General features: G+C 44.6%; 1 protein-coding gene across 2 annotated transcripts in view; it reads left to right on the top strand.

Moving 5' to 3' along the window:
* hibch (3-hydroxyisobutyryl-CoA hydrolase) overlaps positions 1–24553 on the top strand; it is a 55502-nt gene extending 30949 nt beyond the window's left edge. Inside the window, exons 7-14 of one of the 2 annotated variants that reach the window (XM_071355983.1) lie at positions 965–1043; positions 9949–10094; positions 10529–10615; positions 13774–13832; positions 20820–20901; positions 22377–22499; positions 22727–22760; positions 22949–24553. In XM_071355983.1, coding sequence (XP_071212084.1) covers positions 965–1043; positions 9949–10094; positions 10529–10615; positions 13774–13832; positions 20820–20901; positions 22377–22499; positions 22727–22760; positions 22949–23064 — 726 coding nt within the window. In that variant the 3' untranslated portion in view covers positions 23065–24553. The remainder of the gene's footprint in view (positions 1–964; positions 1044–9948; positions 10095–10528; positions 10616–13773; positions 13833–20819; positions 20902–22376; positions 22500–22726; positions 22761–22948) is intronic. The other variant, XM_071355984.1, reaches the window with a different exon arrangement.
* The last annotated feature ends 1143 nt before the right edge of the window (positions 24554–25696 follow it).

Here is a 25696-nt window from a genome sequence, read left to right as displayed (position 1 = left end):
ACTGCTCGTTGAGTGCGGTCTTAGTGCCAGCATCGTTTGTGGAGGTAAATAGGCGGCTTACTAAAAATATAGATAGTGTGGTCTACAGCGTATCATGAGTTACTCTACCTCAGATGAGCAATACCTTGAGACTTCCTTAATATTAGAGCTTGCGCACCAGCTCTTATTGACAAATAGACACACGCCCCCACCCCTCGTCTTACCAGACGTAGCTGTTCTGTTCTGCCGATGCACGGAAAACCCAGCCAACTGTATATTTTCCGTGTCGTCGTTCAGCCATGACTCGGTGAAACATAAGATATTACAGTTTAATGTTCCGTTGGTAGGATAGTCTCGAATGGAGATCATCCAGTTTATTCTCCAGTGATTGCACATTGGCCAATAGAACTGATGGTAGGGGCGGGTTACCCATTCGCCAACGAGTTCTCACAAGGCATCCCAATCTCCGCCCCCCCTGTATTTTCTTCTTAACGCGAATGACGGGGATTTGGGCCTGGTCTCAGAGAAGCAGTATATCCTTCGCGTCAAACTCATTAAAGAAAAACATCGTTGTCCAGTTCGAGCAACAATATGTACAAAATAAGTTACAAACACAAAAAATAGCACAGTTGGTTTGGAGCCCGTTAAACTGTAGCCATCCCCTCCAGCGCCATTCTATTCATTGGTGCCCTAGGAGGCTCATTACACACACACAGAAGGTCAAAGGGCATAGCCTGGCCTCTACCTCATTCTACATTTCCAATCTGTTACCTACCTCTCCATCAATCACATCACTCATATCCATTGATGGATTGTTGGATGTCCCTCACTTAACCTTTCTTTCTCTTGCTCTCATCTTCTCTCTTTGTCTCTCATCTATTCGCTTTCCCTCTTTCTTGCCTCACTCTAGTCCTCTAATTCATTTGCCCTCTCTCATTATCTTCCCCTCTCTTTCTCACACTCTAACACTCTCTCTGCTTTTCAGGGTGTGGGCCTCTCGGTCCATGGGCGGTTTCGGGTGGCCACTGAGAAGACGATGTTCGCCATGCCAGAGACGGCAATCGGTAAGACGATGCACTGGCATCCGCCCCGTTCTTCCCCCGAGGTCCGTGTTTGGCTCATGTTGTTGCGAGTGTGTTGCCTTGCTTTGCACGGTCGCTCCAGTGCATTAATAATAAATGGGCCGTGCGGACTTGAGCATCATCATCATCATCATCATCATCAGCCAGATATGAACAGGCCAACAGGCTGTTCTGTAGCTGTTTCTCTGCAGTTATGTAAACATGAGAAAATGATTTGACCATCTCATACCACCAAGCAGCATATTTCCTCAGTTATATGGTCACACTTCAGGTGACAAAGTAATTAGTTGGTTATTAAGTTATACAATTATTGCATCTGAGCTCCTAGTGTGTGCGGCTTTTCTTTTTCAAGTGACAAAGTAATTGGTAGCAAAAAAATCTTAACACCTAGCAAATTATGCAATAGCTTCTTACCTGTTTAACTCTGAGGTCAAAATCTGTCTTATTTTCTCAAACTACAGTAAGTATCCGTATCTAAAGTCTGAATATAAATCTAAGTGCACAAATTGATTTGGCTATATCAGTCTTATTATTTTAAGTGTTTATGGGGATCTTGGGAACTATAGGAAAATACTGTTTTATGTGGAAACTGACAATATAAAGTTATGCCGTGTGATAGAGTGTATGCAGATTATCACCTAGTGGGTACTACTTGCGATGGAAGGAAGGAATGCTCGCCACGTGGCCAACCGCAAATCAAACGGTCGTTAAAATGCTTGAGGCCAGTCTCACACAGAGCCTCAGTGTCGATCATTGGTCTCGGACAGTCACTCATACCCGCTTGCACTTTGTGCCATGTTGCCAGGTGTGAGGTTGCCCAGAAACTGTTCCACTAGGCATAATGGACACCTTACACTCTACCTTACCGTCTCGATTGTCGAAGATGGGCCACTTTTCCTGAGACGATCGATTGTAAATGCACAATAGAAAGCTTTCATGGCACCACGTGATAATGTGTCCCAGATCATTTCGGGAGTTTAATTTCTTCTCTGTTATGTTTTGATGATTTTATCGCACCATACTGATGCCATAGTGGCTCTCTTATACTGTACAAAGATGAATAGCACAGTCATCGACGGAGGACGTTCTGAATCGATCCAGATGCTTTGCTGTGTGGCAGGTTTTGTACTAGCCTGTAATTATCGGTGTGGTTTGCCGTGAAAGGGGTCATCTTGTATATCGACGCAGTAGTAATGGGCCATAGAGATGCTTAATGTCTGAAATGGTACTCTTCTTCTATGGTTAATGAGCCTCCCCTCTTACGTTTGCTCGTCTTATCTCAGGGTTTCAGTTCTGGTGGTTGTCCACTCCATGCAAGCAAGTTGGAATTTGTTTCTTTTTGTAACCCTCACCGTCTGTACACATGCTATAGGGCATTTGTCCCAAAATCTCTAAATAATCTTCTCAAACTTTTTGAGGGCCATATATTGAACCCAGCGCATGTTCCTGAATCAAATTGAAATGTCTTTGTTTTGGACTGTGACCGTTTTGTATATTGTCAATTATTCTGAAGGATGGTGTGTGCTAGGTCTTTATCAATCACCTCAAAGGTCGGGCGATATTACAATAGCATTGTCTGTTGACGATGATTGACAGCCATCGTCGATGGTGACAACATCTTGATGTTGCAAGACGATGGCTTAGCCTATTTGAACTCGAGTCTCGCAGCGCACGGCAGAACAGCACACAAGTGACATTCCGAGTAATTTGCCTATTCCTATTTACTAGAGCCTATTTCAATAAATATGTCATATAGCCTACAGAGCGCAAGAGGGGAATGTAGGCCAGACCGAGTGGAGAATTCTACCAAAGCAGCGCAAAATGTCCAGTCAGAAAATATTGTTTTTCTCTTTCTGTCAGTGCATGGGCATTTGGCTATAGTCTAAATTTATATATATATATAATGGACACCAATGCAGCCGTTTTTATCTCAATATCAAATCATTTCTGGGTAACAGTTAAGTACCTTAATGTGATTGTTTTCAATTAAAATTGTCTAAAAGAGCAATTTCTCAAGCAAGAACTTTGCTTGGACTGTCTGAGTGGGGAGGGGAAAATGGAAAATTAGCTATTATAGACCCCTTTTTGTGTTTACAACCGACGATGCGTGCAAGTTGGTTGCAGAACAAGGTGGAGTTCTTTAAAGAACGGCAGCAAAAAATGCCTTGATTTACATTTTGCTTAGGAGTGCATATCACATTACTTTTGGATCATATAATGTTTGTGTCATTATCTAAAATCAACTGTGTTATACTTAGAGCCCCTTACACCAGTAAAATGGCTCTTTGGCTAGCTTTTGCCTGAAGCAAAAAAAATTTTTTTTGCTAAGATCACAACCAATATATCTCAGCGACTGTTGAAGCAAGAATCAGAACATCATTGTAAGTGTATGAGGACCCCAAAAAAAGTGATTTAGTTTAATGTAATAAAAACGTACATGTTGAATGGGCTTCAGATGGCAATGGATTTCTTACTGCCGCCAAGAGTCGCATGCATCTATACGTGATGTCAATGTGTCGTTTATTGCCAGAGGTTTACTTTCTTATTGTTCTATTAATTATTTTCAAACCGCTGTTACCCTAAAGCAGGGGTGTCAAACTCATTCCACGGAGGGCCTAGTGTCTGCAGGTTTTTGGTTTTTCCTTTCAATAAAGCCCTAGACAACCAGGTGTGGGGAGTTCCTAACTAATTAGTGATGTTAATTCATCAATCAAGTACAAGGGAGGAGCGAAAACCCGCAGACACTCGGCCCCCCGTGGAATGAGTTTGACACCTGTGCCCTAAAGGGTCATTATCATTTTCAAATTGTCATAGTATTATTCCAACCTCATAGTGTATAAAAATATATAAAACATCGGGAAATCGTGTTTTTGACTGCACTTATTCCCTTCTCTCCATGCGATAGGCTACAGTATGAATATGACTTAAGGATACACTTTATTGATGGCTTTCTCCAGATCAAACAATGAATGTCATTTTTTATTTGAGTAGCCTAGAAACGTAAGGTAGCCAGAGGACTAATTAATGAGAAAGAACAGACGATGTCAATAGCCTATAGAAAAATCAAATGACACGTTTTTAATCAACAAATGATCCATGCGCGCCGGGAAAATCCCTCCATGCAAGGTTGAAACCAAATGGCCAATAACCTTTGTGATTACTTTTTGTGCAAAGGAAGGAAGCGAGGTCTCCTCCTTCACCTATGTTTATCATGGCCAAAAAGCAACAACAAAAAAATCTGGAATTTTAGATACAGACTGTTTAGACTGTTTTGTGGCTGTGGAATGTAGTGGAAACTGCTTATCCTTCACATACAAGCTTCAAAATCACTGCACCATTTTAAGCATTGCCTTCACCCAATCCCGATTCCTCCAAATAATCAACGACGAAAACCCAAAACCAGGAACTACTGCTGCTCGTAACCTATTATAGCTCAGTGATTCGTAATCACATAATTCTACTTGAGCCTTGACAGATTCTCAACGTTTCATCTGTCCATGAGAATCAGTCCACGAGAGATTAGAAGACTGTCCAACCCATAATGCAGGCCTATCATCTAGCTCACTATGGTAACACAGCCCGTTACTCATCAGTCACTGCTCCAGAAAGGAATATTAGAAAAGATTTGCCATTGCCTGCACTTAGCCTCTGCCCAGGCTTTCAACAACATTATCTTTTGTCATGATTCATTCAGTTGCATTCAATTTAGTTTTATAGCCCAACTGTCGTTTTAGCGGAGGACAAAGGTTGACATTGCCCAACCCTACTACACCCAAACACATCCTCTTTTTCAAGGACACTTGCATACAAATACACATCCTGAGATGCACATATAGTCTCTCTCTCTCACACTCGCACTCTCACACAGTTAACGGTCTCTCTCTTGCGAACACACACAAAAGGACACGTCCGTGTGCTGGTTGAGCTGTCTCAATGATTACTTTCCTGACTGCTCCACCTGAGCGGTGTGGTGTCCTTCACTGCAGAGAGGCTGTCTCCCACTGGAGATGGGACTGTCTCTGGAAGTTCTCTGATCTCTCGCTGTGTGTGCATCAAGGTCGATCAGTTCGTCTATCTTTTTCTGAGAGATGGAGCAGTCATTGTCAGTTACGACTCTCAAAGTAATGGAGTGTTTCCAAGGGTCTCATTGTTTTCTGGATAGGCTACCCCTGAAGTAAAGCCTTAAGTTTTTCATAGACGAAAAACACTACATATTTTGTCGTTTTTGAACACATGGCATGTGCCCTGGGACTGGCAAGGCCGCAGAGGAAAAATTACAATCAGGATAATCATTAAATTGCACAGACTGAGACCTGTGCGTGCGTGACTGGACAGTACAGACCAGCTATTAGCAGAGACAGCTTCTCGGGCGGCGTTAGACTTTATCTAGAACCGAGGGACTAATCCTCTTTTGGGCTGCCTGGCTTTCTACCCTGCTGCTTGGTCACACTTCTCTGGTTCAGATCCACAAGCTGCAATGCATTTCTCTTCACTTCAGCCTCTACCTCTACAGTGGAAGGGCCAAAGTTTAAAGCTACAGCTCAAGTTTAAATTCTCAGAACTGAATTCAGTTTTTTTGGACACTTTCTCTTTCATTTGAATGCTAAAGCCAATGGTAGGCCAACACTGCTGCCATCCGCATGGAAAGTTTTTCTTTGATGTTATAGTGAAAGGAACTTTAAGAACAGGGCCTTCAGGGATTTCCCTGAAGGAATAATTTCCCCTTACCTAAGGGCGTTGCATAGAGCCCCTCAAACGTTTTCCTTAGGTAAAGGCACAGAGTTTCTAAACCCAGAGACGCAACGTTGTGAGACTTCTTGGAACGTTCCGGTGTTTCCTATTTTGTGCCACACTCTGCAGCATCTGCTGAAAAACGTTGGAACGCAAAACAAATGATTTGGGGTGTTGGTATTTTGGTTTCTGCTGTTTTTTTGCTTGTTCGTACTGCTTGTTTGAGGCTCGTCTGTTGCTACATCGGCGCATTTTTTTGTCCGGATTTTGTCTAAGAAATCTGCCTAGCAACAACTAGTGGCGGGCTTGCAGGAAGATTTTCATGTGAGCATTGAAGTAACTTCCTGTTGCCCAATGGTCGGATTGACCAGATGATTGCTTGCATAATTGTAACAGGCTCTCAATTACTTTTTGTGATCACCCACTGATATTTGTGTAGTTTTAACCCCTTTTTCTCCCCAATTGGTAGTTACATTCTTGTCCCATCGCTGCAACTCGCATCGCTCCAACTATTGACTCGGGAGAGGTGAAGGTCGAGAACCATGCATCCCCCAAAACACGACCCTGCCAAGCCGCACTGCTTCTTGACAAACTGCTCGCTTAATCCGGAAGGCAGCCGCACCAATGTGTCGGAGGAAAGACTGTACAACTGCCAACCGAAGTCAGCGTGCATGCGCCCGGCTCGCTAGAGCGCGATGGGACAAGGACATCTCGGCCGGCCAAACCCTTGCCTAACCCGGACGATGCTTGGCCAATTGTGTGCCGCCTCATGGTTCTCCTGGTTGCGGTCGGCTGCGACACAGCCCGGGATTGTACCCGGGTCTGCCTTAGACCGCTGCGCCACTTGGGAGGCCCTATTTGTGTAGGTTTTTTATTGCAGATTGAAAACTAAATGGACACTTGTCAGAACCTGGGAATGGGATGGAGGGGGGAAATGGGAGGCTGGAGCGAGATGACAAATTCAGACATGCTACTTTTCTACACTAAATGGGAGAGAGAGACCAATAGCTAGACTGTTATTTTACTTTTTAACTCAATACTATTGTTTTAAATTTTGAAAAGCAGTTTGTTTCTTTACCGGGCAAAGCAAAAATAGTTGGCTGGTGACTAGTGATTACGGGGAAGGAAGAGAGTTGCTTGTGCAATGTGTAGCCTCATGGTTTGGAGCTGCTTTGCTGCCTCAGCAAGATAGACAGCTTGAATTCCCAAGTTTATCAAGACATTTTGCAGGAGAATGTAAGGCTATCTGTCCACCAATTGAAGCTCAACAGAAGTTGGGTGATGCAACAGAACAACGACCCAAAAACACAGAAGTAAATTAACAACAGAATGGCTTCAACAGAAGAAAATACGCCTTCTGGAGTGGCCCAGTCAGAGTCCTGACCTCAACCTGATTGAGATGCTGTGGCATGACCTCGAGCGGTTCACACCAGACATCCCAAAAATATTGCTGAATTGAAACAGTTTTGTAAAGAGGAATGGTCCAAAATTCCTCCTGACCGTTGTGCAGGTCTGATCCGCAACTACAGAAAACGTTTGGTTGAGATTAATGCTGCCAAAGGAGGGTCAACCAGTTACTAAATCCAAGGGTTCACATACTTTTCCCACCCTGCACTGTGAATGTTTACATGGTGTGTTCAATAAAGACATGAAAACGTATAATTGTTTGTGTGTTACTAGTTTAAGCAGACTGTGTTTGTCTATTGTTGTGATGATGACCAATTTATGCAGAAGTCCAGGTAATTCCAAAGGGTTCACATACTTTTTCTTGCCACTGTATGTGTTCGGCGTGGAGCCTGTCTTTCCACACTCATCACTTGCTTCGCCGCAGCTCACCAGCTAATGTAGGCTGTGTGCCGGTGGAGCGCGTCCTTCTCACTGCTGTAGAACAGAACCCTCGCCGCTCTGTGCACCCAATGCTGCTAATATTCGACTTATCATAGTAGCCTATTCAGTCCAAATGCAAATACAAGTCACAGAAAGGTGAGTCCCGGTCACCAATGGTCGAGTCCAAGTCATGAAAATCGGGACTCTAGTTTGAGTGCGGGACTGGAGTACTACAACACTGCTTTCGAGCACGTCAAGCTAACTTACAGCGTAATTAGCCAGCTAGCTTGGTAGCCATGGATTGTGCACCTTCCATCATTTAGCGAATTAGCTAGACAGCTATAGATCTAGCTAGCTGGTTGATGTTTTCCTTTTGCAACCAGGGCAGAGGAAAGCAACATTCACCTCCTAAAATGCTGTTTACATTCATATCAATACTGAATGAAGCACTTAATAAGGGACCTCATGGGCACCCTTAACTTTTTAGCTTAATTTAAGGGGGTAAAATCACCTTCATTTTTTGTGCAACTGACCTAAAGTTAAGGAAACTTTAAGGAAACTTTTGGACTGCAATGGTGGGATAAGGGGCAGGGGGTGGTGGTGGTGGTGGTGAGAGAAGAGGATATTACTAGGCCAATCATCTCAACTGAGTCATTGATTGAAAGGGTGGCTGGTGTCTTCGTAATCACTCTGCCCTGGTTGCAAAAGGTAAACATCAACCAGGTAGCTAGATCTATAGCTATCTAGCTACTTAGCTAAAAGTTAAGGAGACTTTAAGCGAACGGATGAGGGGGAAAGTGTCACTTAAGATGTTTTAGGCAACCACGCCCAGGCCCTTATCCCACCATTGCAGTCCACTTGGCTGGTGTCTTCGTAATCACTTGTCCAATTATCCCGAAAGCAGTGACAAGGAAAGACTAACGATTTATCTCAGACACCCTCCAACACCCCCTCACACAATGCTTGCACCCACAAAGAAAGTGTCTTTCAAACATGGTTTAAGTGTGATCGGGACTTGACGAAATGGCGCATCTTGAAGCATTTCAAACTTAATTTATCCTCCATCTGAGACGTTCAGTAGAAAAGTTCAGATCCAATGTCCACTAGTGCTTCTCTGAATGCGTCATGCAGAGTGGGTGCTATAGAGCAAGTAGTCTCACTAGTCTTTCTGCACGTTGACCAGAAATTGAGAAGCACAAATGAATCAGTGATTTTGTTTTAACCTGTGAGAAACATTTATAATGGAACAGTCTTAATCCATTTTGACCAGAACTAAGAGCGAAACGGAAGCCAATTTTTAACACGGGTCTACACTTGCCCAGCTCAATTAAAATCTCATCACTTTGTGCCGTCGATCTGGGATTTCATTTGGACGTCCCCTCTCCCATCATCCACCGCCAGTACCTTAACCCCCTCCGCTATAGGATTAAGAGATTGTGTTTGTCTTTAACCCTCCCTGCCTTAGGCTTCAACAGGATTTATAATCTGGCATTTATGATATTACATGTTCAGTCCAGAATCAGGTCAGAGATTCTAATCCCTGACCCTACTCTCTTTCTCTCGCTCTCTTCCTCTCCCACTAGTGTCATCATGCCATGGAGAAATCAAGCTCGCTTTATATCTGCTCTGCTGTCGAACACGATTGCCGCGTTGCATAATTTAAGACGGGAATACTCAAATCCTTTACAATTTGAGACGTCCTTGAAATGTTTCCTAAATAACATGCAGATTACGGCAAGGATCTGAACAGTGACGGTTCCCCATCACCCGCTTTACCCCTCACCACAATTGAGCCTCCATTAGAGGTTTCTGGAAAGCAGTCTAATAAAGGGCCTGTTTGAGTCTCTTGTTCTGGTGGCTAACTAGCACCAGCTTGATTTCAGGTGCCTGTCCATGTATTGAAGTGGCTCAACTGAGAGACGCTATTGTAGACACCATCTGTATCAAGGGAGGTTTGTCTGCTAGCGTTTTCATTACTGGGCGGTTGTCTTTCTGGGCCTCACAGCAACGACCCAGGACCTCGCTGAGAAGAATCTCTGGCCCTTTTGTCACTTGTGGGTGTAGGATCTGTGACTAGATTGACAGGTTCCACACTGCCCTTTCAACTTATTGTATTTACCAGAAATTGGGACAGAGCTTCCAATGTTGTGTACCAATGACATTTAATTTTTATTGCAACATATTTGCACCTGCTATTTGTACTGGGTTAATCAATAATTGACTGAAACATGTTTCCAACCACTCTCCCAACTAGATATGTTTCACTGCTTTGTTGTTTTTTTAAAATCTAATTTACAGCACCGTGACTTGATTTGTCTTGATTTGCCAGGACTGTTCCCTGATGTGGGCGGCGGCTACTTCCTGCCAAGGCTACAGGGCCAGCTGGGCCTCTTCCTGGCCCTGACGGGATTCCGCCTCAAAGGACGCGATGTCCAGAGAGCAGGAGTTGCCAGTCACTTTGTGGAGTCTCAAAAGGTACTGCTGGGCTAAGGGCTGGGGCTGGGAGGAGGGCGGGAGGTCAGGGCTTTAGTGGGGAACCGGGTGCTGAGTCAGTGGGTCCGTGGCCAACGTCTGCAGGTGCCAACAAACTCCTGGCACAAAATGGCTGCTCCTTTTTATAGCTGCCATGACACTGTTGGTGTGAGGCTATTATCAGTAGGGACTAGAGTTCATGTAGGACTACAACCTTGAACGGATGCAGGAGAGCAGCAGGGGTCAGATTTCCTGAATATAAAAACAACATTTTACCTGTGTGTAATACAAATAGCTGTAGCCCACACTGGGAAAATCATCTTGACCTGAGAGGGTTCCATTTTGGAGAGGTGAAAGTCTTGAATCATGAGTCAAAGTAAAGTCTTGTGGTGTGGTCAAGATCAAGATGGATCATTCTCTTCCCTCTTTTTCCCCAGATTGCAGCCCTTGAGAAGGAGCTGGTGGACCTGAAAACTCCCTCCATTGAAGATGTCTCCAGAGTGTTGGACTCCTATCAGAAATGGGTAGGTTGCCTGGTTCCTGGCTCCTAACCAACTTTGTAGTATATTGTTTATCCTGAGGCTGCATTTATTTTAGCTGGGGACTATAATAGAGCAAATCTAAGGAAAACACTACCAAAGTTTACCAACACATTGCCTGCATCAAAAACTCTCAAACATTTCTACTCTCCTTTCCGGGACAACTACAAGGCCCTCCCTTCAGCAAATCAGATCACATCTCCATTCTGCTCCTCCCTTCCTAAAGGCAGAAACTCAAACAGGAAGTACCCGTGGTAAGGTCTGTTCAACGCTGGTCTGACCAATCGGAATCCATGCTTCAAGATTTTTTGACTACGTAGACTGGGATATGTTCCGAGTTGCCTCTGAGAATAACATTGACGTATACACTGACACGGTGACGGAGTTCATCAGGAAGTGTATAGGAGATGTTGTTTCCACCTTGACGATTTAAAACCTATCCAAACCAAAAACCGTGGATAGATTGCAGCATTCGCACAAACTGAAAGTGTAAACCACTGCATTTAACCACGGCAACTGGTCCCACGGTGACTGGGAATACGGTTTAGTACAAACAGTCCAGTTATTTCATCCGTAACATTAAACAAAACGTTAGTACAGAGACAAAGTGGAGTCGCAATTCAACGGCTCAGACACGAGACGTATGTGGCAGGGTCGACGGAGCATGCGCAGACCAGCTGGCTGGAGTGTTTACGGACATATTCAATCTCTCCCTATCCCAGTCTGCTGTCCCCACTTGTTTCAAGATGTACACCATTGTTCCTGTACCCAAGAAAGCGAAGGTAAATGACTATTGCGCCGTAGCACTCATGTCTGTCATCATGAAGTGCTTTGAGAGGCTAGTTAAGGATCATATCACCTCCACCCTATACCCACTGCAATTTGCATACCACCCCTATAGAGCCATGGATGACGCAATCACTATCACACTGCACACTGCCCTATCCCATCTGAACAAGAGGAATACCTATGCAAGAATGCTGTTCATAGACCACAGCTCAGACTTCAACACCATAGTTGAATAGACAACATAGACAACTCCATTGTGTCCTCCTCCCAGAGTGCTAAGAACCTTGGCGTGATCCTGGACAACACCCTGTCGTTCTCAACTAACATCAAGGCGGTGACCCGTTCCTGTAGGTTCATGCTCTACAACATTCGCAGAGTACGACCCTGCCTCACGCAGGAAGCGGCGCAGGTCCTAATCCAGGCACTTGTCATCTCCCGTCTGGATTACTGCAACTCGCTGTTGGCTGGGCTCCCTGCCTGTGCCATTAAACCCCTACAACTCATCCAGAACGCCGCAGCCCGTCTGGTGTTCAACTTTCCCAAGTTCTCTCACGTCACCCCGCTCCTCCGCTCTCTCCACTGGCTTCCAGTTGAAGCTCGCATCCGCTACAAGACCATGGTGCTTGCCTACGGAGCTGTGAGGGGAACGGCACCTCCGTACCTTCAGGCTCTGATCAGGCCCTACACCCAAACAAGGGCACTGCGTTCATCCACCTCTGGCCTGCTCGCCTCCCTACCTCTGAGGAAGTACAGTTCCCGCTCAGCCCAGTCAAAACTGTTCGCTGCTCTGGCACCCCAATGGTGGAACAAACTCCCTCACGACGCCAGGTCAGCGGAGTCAATCACCACCTTCCGGAGACACCTGAAACCCCACCTCTTTAAGGAATACCTAGGATAGGATAAAGTAATCCTTCTAACCCCCCCCCCTTAAAAGAGTTAGATGCACTATTGTAAAGTGGTTGTTCCACTGGATATCATAAGGTGAATGCACCAATTTGTAAGTCGCTCTGGATAAGAGCGTCTGCTAAATGACTTAAATGTAAATGTAAATGTATAGTAACCTCCAAGCTCATCATTAAGCTCAGGGTCCTGGGTCTGAAACCCGCCCTGTGCAACTGGGTCCTGGACTTCCTGACGGGCCGACCCCAGGGCCCCGTCAGGCAACAACACCTCCACATCGCTGATCCTCAACACAGGGGCCCCACAAAGGTTCGTGATCAGCCCCCTCCTGTACTCCCTGTTCACCCATGACTGCGTGGCCATGCACGTCTCCAACTCAATCATCAAGACGACGCAACAGTGGTAAGCCTGATTACCAACAATGAGACAGCTTACAGGGAGGAGATGAGGGCAATGTCGGAGTGGTGCCAGGAAAATAACCTCTCCCTCAACATCAACAAAACGAAGGAGCTGATTGTGGTCTTCGGGAGACATTAGAGGGAGCACGCACCCATCCACATTAATGGTGCCACAGTGGACAAGATGAAAAGCTTCAAGTTCCTCTGCGTACCCATCACTGACAATCTGAAATGGTCCACCCACACAGACCGTGTGGTGAAGAAGGCGCAACAGCACCTCTTCAACCTCAGGCGGCTAAAGAAAATGTGACCCTCACAAATTTTTACAGATGCACCATTGAGAGCATCCTGTCGGGCTGTATCACCGCCTGGTACGGCAACTGCACCGTCAGCAATCGCACCGCACTCCACTGGAACACTGGTCACTTTAATAATGTTTACATACTGTTTTACCCACTTCATATGTATTCTAGTCATAGCCTATCCTACTTAACTAATGCTGTACATATACTATTCTATCCTACGTATTCTTCAGATATACTACATATTCTACATCTGTATACCGTCCATAATTTCTATACATTCCATATATACTGAATACATACATACGCACTCACTCTGACATTGCTTGTCCTTTTACTTCTTTCGATTCGTGTTTATTGTTAGATATTACTGCACTGTTGGAGCCAAGCACACAAGCATTTTGCGACCATTACATTTGATTTGATTGCTTTTTTCCGTTTTTGTGTAAATGTTCTGCTTCATACTAATTGGGTTGTTAGTCATATCTATGTAGGATCTACTGTGTGTGTGTGTGTGTGTATTATAAACTTGGACCTGCATTAAGCTGGTGGAGTTGAACACAACAATATGTGTGGCGTAGTGTTGTGCCAACTGGCCTGAGATTTCCCAAAGTGTAAATGGAATTAATTGCAAACGCCAACAATATCTGCATTGCCAGTCCTTAACATTGTAGTACACTCCCAAGAGGAAGAATGTGGAAACGAGAAAGTGTATGTATGTGTTTTAACTAGTATCCGTGAATTCTGTCCACAGAGCAGTCTGGATGCAGAGAAGCCATTTGTCCTTGAGCAGCACATAGACTTGATTGATAAGTAAGTCCTCTGAATACCACAGCCTCCATTTATTTTTCCCTAGGTGGTCTAACTGATGAAGCCATGAGCCACACAATTTAGAAACTAGTTGGGTGAGGGTCAGAGAAGTGTATACAGCTTTTAACTTGCTAGCTATAATACAGTATATTGGAGAACAAAGTCCCTTTGTAAACCTTTGTGAGCAGACTCCAGGAACAGATTGTATTAAAAAACGAGTGCGGTGTCTCTAGTGTCTTCACGCTGATTAATGATTCCTGCCAACGCTGTCCTTGTTTTACCGCTGGCTTATGCACCTCTGCTTGTGTGCTCACACACACACACATACACCCCGAGATGAAACCCAGCTCTTCGAAAGCATGGCTCCGTTACAGAGCGTAGCCATATTTATTATAATAACACACTGGCAAGCCAGGTTGCGTTCCCTCCCATACCAAACAGATACAGAACATTTCCTTCGCACGAATTACTTTTCTCTGTGGTTTGCGATATGTGTCCATGTGTGACAGAGGCACACTCTGGCCTAGAGGACGTTGGGCCGTGGTGTAACCACAGCCCTTGGAGCAGTACATAAGCCTGAGTCATAGTAGGCCAACTGTTATTAGCATTAAACGCTTCTCTCTGTTAGTTGTCCTGTGGTAGCTTGACGCCAGTGTTCTTTAATCCTGGTTCTAGGTACCCGCAGGGTGTGCAGGCTTTTGTTCCAGCCCAGCTCTAAATGATGTCACACATGATTCATCTAATCAAGGGCTCGATAATTACTGGTGTCAGATGTTTTAGTACTGGGCTAGAACAAAAACCAGCACACCATGTGTGTTTCCAGGAACAGCATTGAAGCACACTGCAAAACAAACTGTTCTGTTACATTGAGCATTGGTGCCAATGATTTATATATACACTAGATGACTGATGGGGGGGGGGGCTGTTTTGAAGCCACAGCACCTCCATCTTGGCACTCCTCCACCGTTGTAAAAAAATATATATATTTCGGAAGCTAGAGAAATGCATTTATAGATGTAATTTTTTAAAAACCAAATGTATTCTATTACAGACCCCTTAATGCATGCTTTTAAATTGTGAGCTAAACGTCAAAATATAAAATGAAACAATATAACATTTTCTTAAAGCATATATTTTTTTTAAGTACTAATGTTACTTTCCCCACATCATCAACAAATGCTTAAATACTGTAGAATTCCATTCATTCCTATGGAGGACTGTTTCATCTGAGGAGTGCCAGTATAGCTGACCGGTGGCTTCAAAGCCTCTCAATACATATTGGCCAATACATAGCATCAGCAATCCAGGGTTTATAACATCATTGATTGGTGCACTGCTAACAGTTGGGCGCCTGCAGCACAGAGAGAGAGAGAGTGCTTCCTTTTGAGCTGAGAAAGAGATCGCCCCTAGTCGCTATTTATATGCCCTCTTATCGAGTACACCCTTCATTTTCACTTATCATCATCACTGGCCCTGTCTACCGTATGTGTTTGTTATGAAACGCTGTTGTGTAATGTAGGCTATTTTTGACACTTGTCCTTGGCTGTTTGCTGTTTTACTGACACACATACTCCTTCTGTCTCTCAGAGGATGATTGATGTGATGTGTAACTGTAGACAATTAAGGCCCTGGTGGATGTCAATCCCACCTGCACACTAGGTATTATAACATTGGTCTCGTGCCAAGAAAGTGCATATTTCATTAAAAGAGTTTTTTCAGTGAGTAGTTGCATTGCTTTAAACATTTTGCACATAATGAAATTAAAGAGTGACCCCAACACATTCAGGTGCCCGACATACGCTAGGTTAGTGTTTTCCCAACTTTAGTCCTCGAGTACCCCCAACAGCAAACCTTTTAGTTATAGCCCTGGACAACACACACCTGATTTAACTTGTTAGCAATTGAGGTTATTCTTTAATAACACAGACCCCAAAGCAAATCAGGGGGAGAAAATAGATTTATTTGAGCAGGACAAATCATAGGTGCTATGCTGAAAATTAGACGTTCGGTCTTCCCTGTCCTTCAGTTTTTTCTCCACAGAACAAAGGACAGGATGTCACTTATAACCCCCCCCCCACCATAGCCTGGGTTTAACAAATCAGAAGTCCTTGCAGGACAACTTGGCCAATGGTCAAATAACAAGTATCCCATTGATCGTTTATCCTAGTCCTCTCATCCCCTGCGTTGTGTATTTATCTTCCAAATATTATTACAAACTTGTCATCTAATCAGGTGAGTTTGTCAAGGGCAACAACAAAAATCTATCAAATTGTATTTGTCACAAGCTTTGTAAACAACAGGCGTGGACTAACAGTGAAATTATTACATACAGGTCCTTTTCCAACAATGCAGAGTTGAAGATAAAATATAAGTAGTGACACGAGGAATAAATACACAGTGAATAACAAAAACAAGTAAAATAACATGGCTATATACAAGTAGTACCAGTACTGAGTCTATGTGCAGGGATACGAGGTAATTGAGGTAGCCATGTACATGTACACTACATGACCAAAAGTATGTGGACACCTGCTCGTCGAACGTCTCATTACAAAATCATTGGCATTAAACTAGATGCTGGAACATTGCTGCGGGGACTTGCTTCCATTCAGCCACGATTATTAGTGATGTCGGGTACTGATGTTGGCCGATTTAGGCTTGGCTCGCAGTCAGCGTTATAATTCATCCCAAAGGTGTTTGATAGGGTTGAGGTCAGGGCTCTGTGCTGTCCAGTCAAGTTCTTCCGCACCAATCTCGATAAACCATTTGTGACCCGTTTCAGGAAACTAGGCGTATGTCGCGGGTCACTACCTCACAGGAGAGCCGTTTGCAGGTGAACTTTTTTATTTTTTATCAAAATGATTTTTTTTGCAGAAGTGCCTTCTCAAACATGTGAACTTTCATGTGCCTTAATAACAAACTTGTATGCCATCTGTAAATACGAATACAATTGTTAAATTACAAGCCTAGTTGGTTTAGCCACAGAAAAAGTCTGCAACCTTCCCACTAGCCATGATTAGCTGCGATAATGAGTGGGCTGGACATGCCGAGAGATGAGTTTGGATTCGTCTGCCGTATAACAAGCTTCTGTCCATTTGAGCTGGTCAGTATGTGTAGGTAATCCTGTCTAATGCGGGTTTACATTATTATTTTTTATTCTGTAGTAAAACTGCAGAAGTGTTTCTCTCCACTTTCTGGAGGACCGAATTTTGAAATCAGTGGAATTCGAGTATGATCGCTAAGTAGATGGGAGGCAAACATGGCATCCGACAGGAGACGCGTCCATCCATGAATAATGTATACGGGTACATTTTCAGATATTACACATTTCTAATTTTGACAAAGTGGTTTCATTTCAAGTTAGTGTACTGTTAGCTAGCTAGCTAACTTTAGCTGGCTGGCTCGCTAGCTAACGTTACGTGTATGATCTTTTTATATGTATCTCAGAGCCATTTACTTGGCTAGCTATAGCCTAATGTTAGCTAGCTAACATAGAACCTGGTTGGTTAGCTGCCTGCAGATTCATGCAGGGTAGTAACGTAATGAGTTGGGATTATGATTCATTGTTTACCTAGCTAGATAGCTAATGTTACGTGTATGATCTTATTATTCATATCTCGGAGCCATTTGCTTGGCTAGCTAAAGCCTAATGTTAGCTAGCTAACATTGAACCTGGTTGGTTAGCTAACTGCAGATTCATGCAGGATAGTAACGTAATGAGTTGGGATTCTGGTTCATTATTTACCTAGCTAGCTAGCTACATGTCTTAACAAAAGACTCCACTATGCAAGTAACCATTTTGGGTGCGTTCGTAATTTCAGTCTGGCAATCTACTCAAATTTCAGAGCACTCTCGTCTGAGTGTACCAGACCACAGAATAACTGATACATTTACGAACGCTCAACACCCGTTAAATATAATCGGTGTCAGTAAACGTCATCAAAAAAAGTGTAATTAAATTGTTGCCAGCAGTACAGTTAGTCACCAATGATCTGGATAACATGAAAACAGCCTAACCAGCTCTGGTAGGGTGAGTCAAATGGTCAGAGTGGGGTGTTCTCTCATTGTGTCTGGAAGTAGCTAGCAAGCTAGCCAATGTTAGCCAGTTAGCTTGGGTGCTTGACTGCCGTTGTGAGGTCAGACCGTTCGGATCAACCCTACTCATCGGCCAGAGCGCTCTGCACGCTCCGAGAGCGAAACGCTCTGAATTTACGAATGGACAATCTGACAGTACAGTTGCAGTCCCTAACGCTCTGGAAAACATGAAAACAGCCTAACCAGCTCTGCTAGGGCAAGTAATGTTCAGTGAGCTATTCTCTCATTTGTGTCTGGAAGTAGCTAGCATGTTAGCTTGGGTGCTTGACTGCTGCTGTTAGTACAGAACGCTCAGATCAACCCTTAAAGAGATGGGTGGGGCTAAAGCTTAAGAGGGTGTGAACGATGCTGAATGGGTGCAGGAGGGCTCTCCAGTAGTGGTACCAAAACATTCAAAGGCCATTTTCTCAAAAGTAGGTTTACAAGTTTATCAAATTTCAAAGCAAAATTACTTTCCCATTGTTCCTCAACTGTAGTGTATGATATGCCTTTTGTAGCTCTGAGTCTCTACTTTTATCCAATGTAAAACATTTAAAAAAAACACAATTTCAAATGTTGCTACATAAGACCGGTTTGATCCAGTCAGTCACATTTCTGTATGGACCTTGCTTTGTGCATGGGGGCATTGTCATGCTGAAACAGAAAAGGGCCTTCCCCAAACTGTTTCCACAAAGTTGGAAGCACAGAATCGTCTAGAATATCATTGTATGCTGTAGCGTTAAGATTTCCCTTCACTGGAACGAAGGGGCCTAGCACAAACCATGAAAAACAGCCCCAGACCCTTATTCCTGTTCCACCAAACTTTACAGTTGGCGCTATGCATTGAGGCAGGTAGCGTTCTCCTGGCATCCGCCAAACCCATATTCGTCTGTCGGACTGCCAGATGGTGAAACGTGATTCATCACTCCAGAGAACTGTTGCTCCAGAGTTCAATGGCGGAGAGCTTTACACCACTCCAGCCGATGCTTGGCATTGCGCATGGTGATCTTAGGCTTGTGTGCGGGTGCTCAGCCATGGAAACCCATTTCATCAAGCTCCCGACAAAAAGGGTTTGTAACGACGTTGCTTCCAGAGGCCGTTTGGAACCCGGTAATGAGTGTTGCAACCGAGGACAGACGATTTTTACTTCCTGGCTGAGCCGTTCTTGCTCCTAGACTTTTCCACTTCACAATTTCAGCACTAACAGTTGACCGGGGAAGCTCTAGCGGGGCAGACAATTGACAAACTGACTTGTTGGAAAGGTGGCATCCTATGACAGTGCCACGTTGAAAGTCACTGAGCTCTTCAGTAAAGCCGTTATACTGCCAATGTTTGTCGATGGAGATTGCATGGCTGTGTGCTTGATTTTATACACCTGTCAGCAACGGGTGTTGCTGAAATGGCCGAATCCACTAATTTCAAGGGGTGTCCATATACTTTTGTATATATAGTGTAGGTAGGGGTAAAGTGACTAGGTAACAGGATAGATAATCGACAGTAGCAGCAGTGTGTGTGTGTGTGTGTGTGTGTGTGTGTGTGTGTGTGTGTGTGTGTGTGTGTGTTTGGGTACAGTCCAGTATGTGTGCAAGTGTTAGAGCAGAAAAGGGTCAATGCAGGTAATCCGTGTAGCCATTTGATTAGCTATTTAGCAGTCTTGTTTAGCAGTCTTATGGCTTGTGGATAGAAGCTGTTCAGGCCAGGGTCCTGTTGGTTCCAGGTTCACTGGTACTGCTTGCTGTGTGGTAGCATAGAGTACAGTCCAGCTTGGTTTGCTGGAGTCTTTGACAATTTTGGGGGACTTCTTCTGACACCACCTGGTATAGAGATCCTGGATGCAGACAGTCAAGATGCTCTCAATGGTGCAGCTGTAGAACTCGACTTGGGCTCCCGAGTGGCGCAGCGGTCTAAGGCACTGCATCTCAGTGCTTGAAGTGTCACTACAGACACCCTGGTTAGAATCCAGGCTGTATCACAACCGGCCGTGATTGGGAGTCCCATAGGGCGGTGCACAATTGGCCCAGCGTCGTCCGGGTTCGGCCGGTGTAGGCCGTCATTGCGAATAAGAATGTGTTAACTGACTTGCCTAGTTAAATAAAGGTAAAAAAAAAACAAATATAATAAATACAACGTTTTGAGGATCTGAGGGCCCATGCCAAATCTGTTCAGCCTCCTGAGGGATGCTGTCATTCCCTCTACACAACCTGTGTGGCTGTGTGTGGACCATGTTAGTTCCTTAGTGATGCGGACACCCAGGAACTTGAAGCTTTCGACTCACTGCACTACAGCACCATCGACGTGGATGGGGGCGTGCTCATCCCTCCGTTTCCTGTAGTCCACGATCAGCTCCTTTGTCTTGCTGACGTTGAGGGAGAGGTTGTTGTCCTGGCACCACACTGCAAGGTCTCTGACCTCCTTATAGGCTGCCTCATCGTCGTCAGTCCTACCACCGTCGTGTACAGGAGGGGACTACACACACCACCTCCGACGGGCCCCCGTGTTGATAATCTGTTTTCGGTTATAGGAAATTATGGCGGAGACATTATGTACAAAAAAGTTTAGATCAGCGTAAAAGAACACACAAAATAGCAGAATTGGTCAGGAGCCTGTAAGACTGCTGCTATCCACTGCAGCGCCATCTTATATGATGGTTGGGGATACTCGAGGACTGGAGTCACAAACACGGCACTAGGTGATGAGTTCAGATGGTGGAGTGAGTGAAGTTAGGGAAAGGGCATTTGGGAGCTGTAGATAGAGGGGTAGGGCTGTGAATTCCATGTGCAGCCCCTCACAACACCAAATGAGTGAGTGCTGCATTGTGTGTGCTTGTGTGTGCGTCTATCTGGGTGTGCATGTGTGTATTCAGCCATATGTACTTCAACTGACCATGTCTCATCCCTGTATTCCTGCGGCCCTTAGGTTATTCCAGTCCAACAGCGTGGAGGGGATTGTACACAACCTAAAGACAGACGGCTCTCCATTCGCCCAGAAACAAGCTGAGGTGGGTCCAGCCTCAAGCTAGTTAGACTCACCGCGACCTCCATCCCCATCTCCCACACATACGCTAACTGGAGGTAAGGTAGGAGCTTTGGCTAGCAGAGAGAGGGGCTATAGAGGAACTAAATCTGTCGCTATGTAGAAATGTCTTTGGACTAGGTTCTAAATTTAGAGCGTTGGGCCAGTAACCGAAAGGTTGCTGGATCGAATCCCCGATCTGTCGTTGTGTCCCTGAGCAAGGCAGTTAACCCCCTGTTCCCTGTGCGCCGAAGACGTGGATGTCGATTTAAGGCAGCCCCCCACACCTCTCTGATTCAGAGGGGTTGGGTTAAATGCGGAAGACGCATTTCAGTTAAAGGCATTGAGTTGTACGACTGACTAGGGATCTCCCTTTCCTAAATGACTTCCTCTCATCTTCTCAATGTGAATGAAACCCAGCCAGTCTGACGTCATCTGAGAGTATGAGAACATAAGGCCGTTAGTTCAGCATTCAGGGCTCTGCTAACAGTAGTAATTGCCACTCTGTAAGCCCTTAATATGGTTAAGCTTATCACAGTGGCTCAATGAAAGGCTCTAAAAAAAAACACCCTTAATAAGGATGATCACTTAACCGAACAGTCCCATCGGCAGTGTGACATTGGGTCAGAAATGCCCGATCTCTCCCAACTGTCCAAAGTCCCGTGTTGGGCAAACACTTGCCGTGGCACAACCTTATCCTGAATGATAAATACCTCCTTTTAATAGTGCCAAAAGCCAAGCTGTCCTTGTTTGATTGGAAGCTAATGCTCTGTAAACCTGGATGCCATGTGAGAGAGATGTGCACAAGGATTGCGACGCATTTCCATGTTGCCTGGAATGACGTTGTGCGGTGTTGCCATCCCTGTTGCCGTGTGATCATAAGTGCAGATTCAGTGTGGAGAAAACTGATACGATTGCCTCATAATGCGCAGAGTGTCTACACACGTTTTTATCACAGATGGTGTCGTTAATGAGATGGGATGTGCTTGATCGTAAACATGCCTGAATCCAGCTGGTGTATGAGTTGGGAGGAAGACACTGGTTATGTAAAACAGGAAATGGGCCCGCTCTTCTTGAAAGAGAGCGATGATAATGAAGCAACTCTTCTTATGAAGCTGGATGTTGTAACTGCTGAGTGGAAAGTGCAGCAATTGGTGTAGTCCTGTCCATAAGCACAAATGTTTCCCTGTTGGTTCAAGGGCACTAATAAGAGAGAAATTGTTCAAGTATCTATGCAGGCTTTGGAGGGAAAACCTGAAATGCCCTTATTTCGTCACTGCCAATTATGGTACGAGAGTTACACTAATCAATGCAATGGCAGTAATTGTGGGTGATGATATAGGCTACTCACAATATCACATGAAAGAATTGCTAGTGTATTGAACATTAGGTTCTGCTGGCTAATAATCACCTGGGCTACAGCTAAGATTTTTTTTTTTTTTGTATTTGTGAATTTCACAGACCCTCGCCAAGATGTCTCCCACATCGCTGAAGATAACCTTCAAGCAGCTTCAGGCGGGACGCACCATGAGTTTGCAGGAGGTTCTGGTGATGGAGTACAGACTCAGTCAGGCCTGTATGGTGGTACGTACCGAAAGGCCCCAGGCCTTTAATACTACCTCCTCTTCCCCGTCACATTTGATTTACTTTATCTTACAGCTTAAACGTTTTTCCATCTGAAGGTAATGCAATTGACTAATTTACTGGATTTTGAATAGGATAGACCCTCAACAGCTATGTACCCGTCTCCTGGTATTATTAGTTTAAAGCATGTATGTGTGTCAGGATTTTTGATTCTTGTTGTTTTGCAGAAGGGCAGTGACTTCTACGAGGGTGTGAGGGCAGGTAAGGTGTTTGACTCTTGCAAAACACATAAATAAATCCCTTTTGAGATTTTACAGATTGACCTCTTATTTCTGTACAATGATATTGAGTACTAATTGGCAAAAACTGCTCCACGTCCCTTTTGAATTTCTGTGTTATTAGGACGTTTCTGTCAGTATGCAATTCGTTTTTTTGCTTTGTGTGCCTAGTGCTGGTTGACAAGGACCACAGCCCCAAGTGGAGTCCATCCACACTGAAGGAGGTCTCCGAACAGAGTGTGGAGGACTGCTTCTCGTCTCTGGGGGACCATGACCTCAAGCTGTAAGGACACCTCCATAGAATAGAACAAGGGGCCAAGGGACACCACTTCCCGCTCGTGAGGCCTTCTCATAGGAAGCTTCCTAGTTGCCTAAATTTGTTTCCTTCCCTTGTATCCTTTCCTTCATGGCCACTCATCAGAATCCATGTTCTCACTGAGAGCTTTATCGTTGAAATAAGCCACCACTTTCACCCATCAGTGGTCATACAGTTGGAGAGGAGACAAAGAAAGGAAGCTACTCTAGAGTAGTCGGTCACAGCCATCAGACATGGTACGCCAGTCACTGTGGCCTATCACAACAGCAGGACTTTGGCAAGATCACACCCCAGTGCTGCGCCCATTTTGCAATGCATTTTTATACAAATTGAATGGACTCTTCAAGTATGATTTCTCAAAAGCTAGCATCAGGCTAAAAGGCTAAAGTTGGATGGATACCAGACCAGTTATATAGACATTGAGTCAGACAATATGTACAGTATCTCCGCTGTGCTGATGTGCAGTATTATTTGCAAAGACCAATATTCCTCGGTACAGTTGGTGCCAAGAAACAAATGTTTGTTTCGGTGAGTAGCTGGGTAAGGAAGAGGTTCTGTCCTGTTTGAAGTGTCATATAACTTGGGAGAGTACTGTCAGGTGGTTGTTATGGCCCTTGTTGAGTGTCATAATGTCCTGTTTATGACTGTCTTTCAGTCAGTCTGTCTCTCCAATACATTTCCTAGGGATTCAATCAAATACACATTGCTGGAAGCCTGGACTGGGAAATCACCATGTTAAAATGTACAGACTAATTTCTACCTAATTTGGATTTTTATGAAAGGGGGGATTTTGCAGTGCTTAGTCATTTTTCTGCAGTGTCTTCGACTGAATCTGGCCTTTTGCGTTTCTCTACCCAGCTCAAATCATTGATTATATGAAATCCCATTTGCAGCTCTCAAACCCTCAGCACACAGTTAAGATCTCTTACAGGCTCCCAGAGCGAAATTAGGTCAGTAGCTAAAAGACCCACCACAAAGTTTGCTAAGTAAACAATGAACACTCTCCTGGAGAACACAGGCTCAGTAATTATCTTGGCTTCAGAGATAAGCTTTTATGGTTTAGGATTTGCCCTTCAAAAGTCACCAGCCAGGTGTCATTCTTAATGCCTTTTAGCTTTGTCATGTAGCTGGAGTGATCACTCGGCGTTGCATTTTTCATTGCATTACTATATGGCAAAGGCCAGAAGTTCTCAATTCATTGTGCGCTCTTCAGTGTCCAATTCAATGGATACAATTTCCCAACTAATAGCTGTAAAAATCTCTTGTATACGAAATATGTCTATAAAGATGTGTATGAAAACCTGATTGTAAAAATTGTCATTTGATTTAATTGTTTTAAGTCATCGTTAATAAAAGCATAATTACGTTGTGCCTGCCTATGTAACTACACTGAACAAAAATATAAACGTAAAATGCTGGTCCTATGTTTCGTGAGCTGAAATAAAAGATCACAAATGTTCCATGTGCACAAAAAGCTTATTTCTCTAAAATGTTGTGTACAAATTTGTTTACATCCATGTTAGTGAGCATTGTGTCCTTTGTCAAGATAATCCATCTACCTGACAGGTGTGGCATATCAAGAAGCTGATCATTACACAGATGCACCTTGTGCCGTGGACAATAAAAGGCCACTCTAAAATGTGCGCTTTTGTCATGCAACACAATGCCACAGGTGTCTCAAGTTTTGAGGGAACATGCAATTGGCATGCTGACTGCAGGAATGTCCAACGGAAGGGCCTCCCAAGTGGCGCAGCGGTCTAAGGCACTGCATCGAGGTGCTAGAGGCGTCACTACAGACCAGTGTTCGATCCCAGGCTGTGTCGCAGCCGGCCACGACCGGGAGACCCATGAGGCGGCGCACAATTGGCCCAGCGTCATCCGGGTTAGGGGAGGGTTTGGCCGGCCAAGATGTCCTTGTCCCATCGTGCTCTAGTGACTCCTTGTGGCGGGCCGGGCGCATGCACACTGACTTCGGTCACCAGCTATACGTTTTTTCGGAGAACGCATGGCTCTCGACCTTCGCCTCTCCCGAGTCCGTATGGGAGTTGAAGCGATGGGAGAAGACTGTAACTACCAATTTGGATATCACGAAAAAGGTGTAAAAAGTACCCAAAAAAAGTATTAACAGGAATGTTCACCGGAGCTGTTTCCAGAGAATTTAATCGTTTTAGAGAATTTGGCAATGCATCCAACCGGCCTCACCCACCGACCACTTGTAACCAATCCAGCCCAGGACCTCCACATCCGGCTACTTCACCCGTGGGATCATCAAAGGGGGGAGAGCTGGATGATGAGTATTTCTGTCTGTAATTAAGCCCGTTTGTGGGGAAAAACACTTTCTGATTGGCTGGGCCTGGCTCCCCAATGGGTGGGCCTAGAAAATACTGTCAGCATGAGACCTAAAATAGCCATGGATAAGCACTAACAATAATAATAATCACAATAATGTTAGTAGCCTATATGACTATTAAGTACTAAGTTACTTACTGTTTTCTTCTGAGCATGCTACCCAAAACACACACAAGGACTCGGCACTCCGAGCGCATCCGATTTGTCTCGACGTCTGGAATTCAATCAACTCAGTTTGGATTGCGGCCTCATCC

This window comes from Salvelinus alpinus, chromosome 20, assembly GCF_045679555.1.
Source record: "Salvelinus alpinus chromosome 20, SLU_Salpinus.1, whole genome shotgun sequence".
Lineage (NCBI taxonomy): Eukaryota > Metazoa > Chordata > Actinopteri > Salmoniformes > Salmonidae > Salvelinus > Salvelinus alpinus.
Note: the sequence above shows the minus strand (reverse complement) of the source record. Positions and strands in the feature narration are given on the sequence as shown.